At 53.1% G+C, this 3,505-nt stretch overlaps 1 protein-coding gene across 1 annotated transcript; it reads right to left on the reverse strand.

Annotated features, from left to right (window-relative positions):
- Positions 1–1,177: 1,177 nt before the first annotated feature.
- Positions 1,178–2,655, reverse strand: HOXC4 (homeobox C4). The gene is made up of 2 exons (XM_005139952.2): positions 2,112–2,655; positions 1,178–1,524 (listed from the first exon to the last, which is right to left on the reverse strand). The coding sequence occupies exons 1-2, from the start codon at positions 2,653–2,655 to the stop codon at positions 1,178–1,180; spliced, it is 891 nt and encodes a 296-aa protein (XP_005140009.2).
- Between the last annotated feature and the right edge of the window lie 850 nt (positions 2,656–3,505).

Consider the following 3,505-nt stretch of genomic DNA (forward strand, 5'->3'; position numbering starts at 1 on the left):
GCAAATACAAGAGGCAAGCCCGGAAGCTGCCCCCAATGCACAGCCCTCGCCTGAAAAACCCCAATTCCTCCTTTTTCCCCCCCATTTTTGCCTCCTGAGATTCAGAAGGCAGCGGTGATGTCCTAAAAACCCTGGAACTGAGTTAGCTTTAGGTTTGCTTCAACTGAACTTAAGCAGTCGCTGGTGCACATGGGCTCCATTGCACATTGTCCCAGCATTTTACGATCCTTATTATGATGATTTTGGGGAGGGTTGGGGGGGGAGGGGGATTTGGGAATGGGGGAAGATATGGGGATCAAATAAGCCACCAGACATAGAAGTAAAACTAATTCACACTGACTGGTTTATTGAACACTGGGACTTCCACGTAACACACTAAAACTCTTTATTGCAAGTTTACAATGCGCAGGTCAAAATGGGTCCAAAAAACCACAAATAAGCACGACAAAAAAATATAAAGCCCTAGCTAGCGACTGCTTCAAACCTTCTTCTGCTTTGCTTTCTTTCCATCTGCCACTCGCTCTCTCTCGCCCTCCCCTTTTGCCTTCTCAATTACCCAGCAAAGCCTCGTGTGCTGCTTCGTAGCGTTTTGTTTGCCCTTTTTTCCCCCTTTTTAAAGCTTCCCCCCCCCTTGCTACCAAAGAACTTCCTTCGCTCATTGTGCATTTGTAATGCAGAGAAAAAAAAGAGGGGGGGGGGAAATACCTACATTTCCCTTTTGTTTTGCTGTTGGTTCCTCTGCTTTTGGCGTCCAATATTCCCATCATTTCTCCATTTCCATTCAGCCAACAGAAGATTCCCGTTTTCCTTCTTTTCCCCTTCCCCCCCCCAGCTCCCTCCCCATCCCCCAGCTCTTCCAAAATAAATAAAACCCCTTGAAATGGCGTAAAAACAAAAAGAACCCCGCAGGTACAGACACCTGGCCTCATGCTACCGGACATGCACCTAAAGCCCGTTGGGGGGGGGGGGGGAAAGGACACCCGTTGGGTTTTATACGCACAGGAAAAAATAATCATCATCATCATCATCATTATTATTATAAGAAAAGAACTACGAAGGGAAAAGGGGGGGGGGGAGAAGGGAAAGAACCAAAATATATATATATATATATTAGATTCTATAAATAATCCAGAGTCATTTGTGTGCGGGTCTGGGGGGGGGGGGGGATCGGGGTTGTTTATAACCTGGTGATATCCTCCGTGCGCGGGTCCTGCGCGGCCGCGGAGGGCAGCTCCTCGCCCGCGGCCGTGCTGGCCGGGGCGGCTGCGGCGGCTGCGGGCGCTGCCGGCGCTGCCCGTACTTTGGTGTTGGGCAGCCTGTGGTCCTTTTTCCATTTCATCCGCCTGTTCTGAAACCAGATTTTGATCTGGCGCTCGGAGAGGCAAAGCGAATGGGCGATCTCGATGCGCCGCCGCCGGGTCAGGTACCTGTTATAGTGAAACTCCTTCTCCAGCTCCAGAACCTGCTGCCTGGTGTAGGCTGTCCTGGACCGCTTGGGTTCGCCTCCATTGTAATTGGGATTCACTGGAAAAGGAGGGGAAGGAAAACAAACAAAACGAAAAAAAAAGGGGGAAAAAAAGGCAAAAAAAAAAAAACAACAAAAGAAAGGAAAAGGGGGAAAATACCAAAAAAAAAAAGGGAAAAATACAACAAAAAAATAAAAAACACACAAGGAAAATCAGCGTGGATGGAGAGAGGGGACTGGAGGAGCCGGGGGGGGGGGGGGGGGGGGGGGGAGGGAAAAAAACACAAAAGTAATAGGCTAAATAGGTAATAAAGAACTTTGGGCAGCTCAAGAGTTTCTATTCTAATAGGAAGGGGTTTCCCTGGCTCAAAAGACTGAATTATTTATGCACCCCTTACAAAGCTTTCGGAGTTTCACACATACATAACAGAACGAGCCACATGGCTAAGGCTGCCCACAGTAGCTCGGCTATAAAATTTATGGTGGGTGTAATTACCCATTCGGAGTCGTAAATCCAGTTCAATTGTGCTAACCCAAAGCCTCTCATGGAAGGGAAGGAAATAAAGAGAGGAAGAGAGCGAGAGGGAGCGAGCATGGTGTGAAAAGAAGAGGCGAGAGACAGAAGAGGAAAATAAAAGTTGCATACCAGTACTGACGTGGATTTTTTTCATCCAGGGATAGACTATGGGCTGTTTGGATGCTGTGCTGGTGGGATGCTCGGGGTTTGGCTGGCTGCAGGCTGGAGGGGCTGGGGAAGGAGTGGTGGAGGAGGAGGAGGACAAGGCAGCTTGCTCGCAGAGCTGCTGCGCTTTCTCTGAGAGGTGCTGCCCTCCTGGAGCTGGCCCCGGTCCCCTTTGGAGCGTGGCCGGGTTCCCGGGTGCCTGGAGCCCCCCGCAGCCGAAGGGCCGGTCGGGGAAGGAGGGTCGCGGTACCGGGTACAGCTCCGGGTGGTGCTGGTAGCTGGGCTCCCTGCCCCGGCTATAATACTCCGGACTGTGGTCTGGGATGTAATTATTTTGCGAATATTCCTCGCATGGAGGAAATTTCGGATCGATGTAGTTAGAGTCCATCAAATAAGAGCTCATGATCATTAATTTCTGGAGTGGAAAATAATTTTTCTCGCTTTGTCGTTTTTCTGCTCCATAAAGCCCTCCTACTAGCTGGCGACCCCGTAAAGTTACTTTCACCATGTGACAGCCGCGGCCAATCACACCCGCCAGCCCAGGCCCCGGATTAGGAACCAAAAGCTCCTGCAAAATGCACCCAAATTGAGGGGGGGGTTAAGGGGTGGGGGGGTGATATGATGATGATGATGATGATGATGATGGGACCATGGGAGCGGGTGTGCTGGGAGATGCGCGTCAATGCGAGGGACCCGGGCTCTGCGGCCGTCACCGCGCCTCTGGGTGGTTGGGGGGGGGTACACACCATAGGGGAGCCCCCCCTTAGGGGGGTGTGTGTGTAAGGGTGAGGAGAGTGTGTAAGGGTTATTGTGTAAGGGGGGTGAAATGGGGGGCACTGGGCATCCCCCCGCCATCTGAATGGGAACAATGAGCCCCCCCAATCCCCCCCCTCGGTGTAAGTGTGTACATGGGAGTGTGCCCCCCCTCCGAGCTGCATTGACCCTTCAGACCCCCCAGACTCGCCCCCCAAGTAGCCCCCATCTGCCCCCCAATACTGGGGAGGGGGTAGGGAGGTTGGGGACAGAGCCAAGGGGTCCCCCCGAAGCCCAGACCCCCCCTATCCCGGAGGGGAGAGGGTTAAACACCAGCAGCACCTATTTGGGAGGTAGGGGGGCGTTACCTGGAAGGTAGAGGCAGGTTTGCGCCCCCCCTCCCCGCCTACAACCAGCGGTACAGGCAGGGCGAGTCTGGGACTCCCCCCCCCCCATAGACAACGAAGACACCCCCAAAATACCCCCGCTTTGCTTAGCCCCGGCCTTAAAGCAAAGCAGGAGAGATGGGGGGATTGGGGGGTGGGGTCTATGTCTTGGGGGGGGGGGGTAGCACCCTGCTTCTTCCTCACCCTGGTGCTGTAGGT

This window comes from Melopsittacus undulatus, chromosome 21 (genome assembly GCF_012275295.1).
Source record: "Melopsittacus undulatus isolate bMelUnd1 chromosome 21, bMelUnd1.mat.Z, whole genome shotgun sequence".
Lineage (NCBI taxonomy): Eukaryota > Metazoa > Chordata > Aves > Psittaciformes > Psittaculidae > Melopsittacus > Melopsittacus undulatus.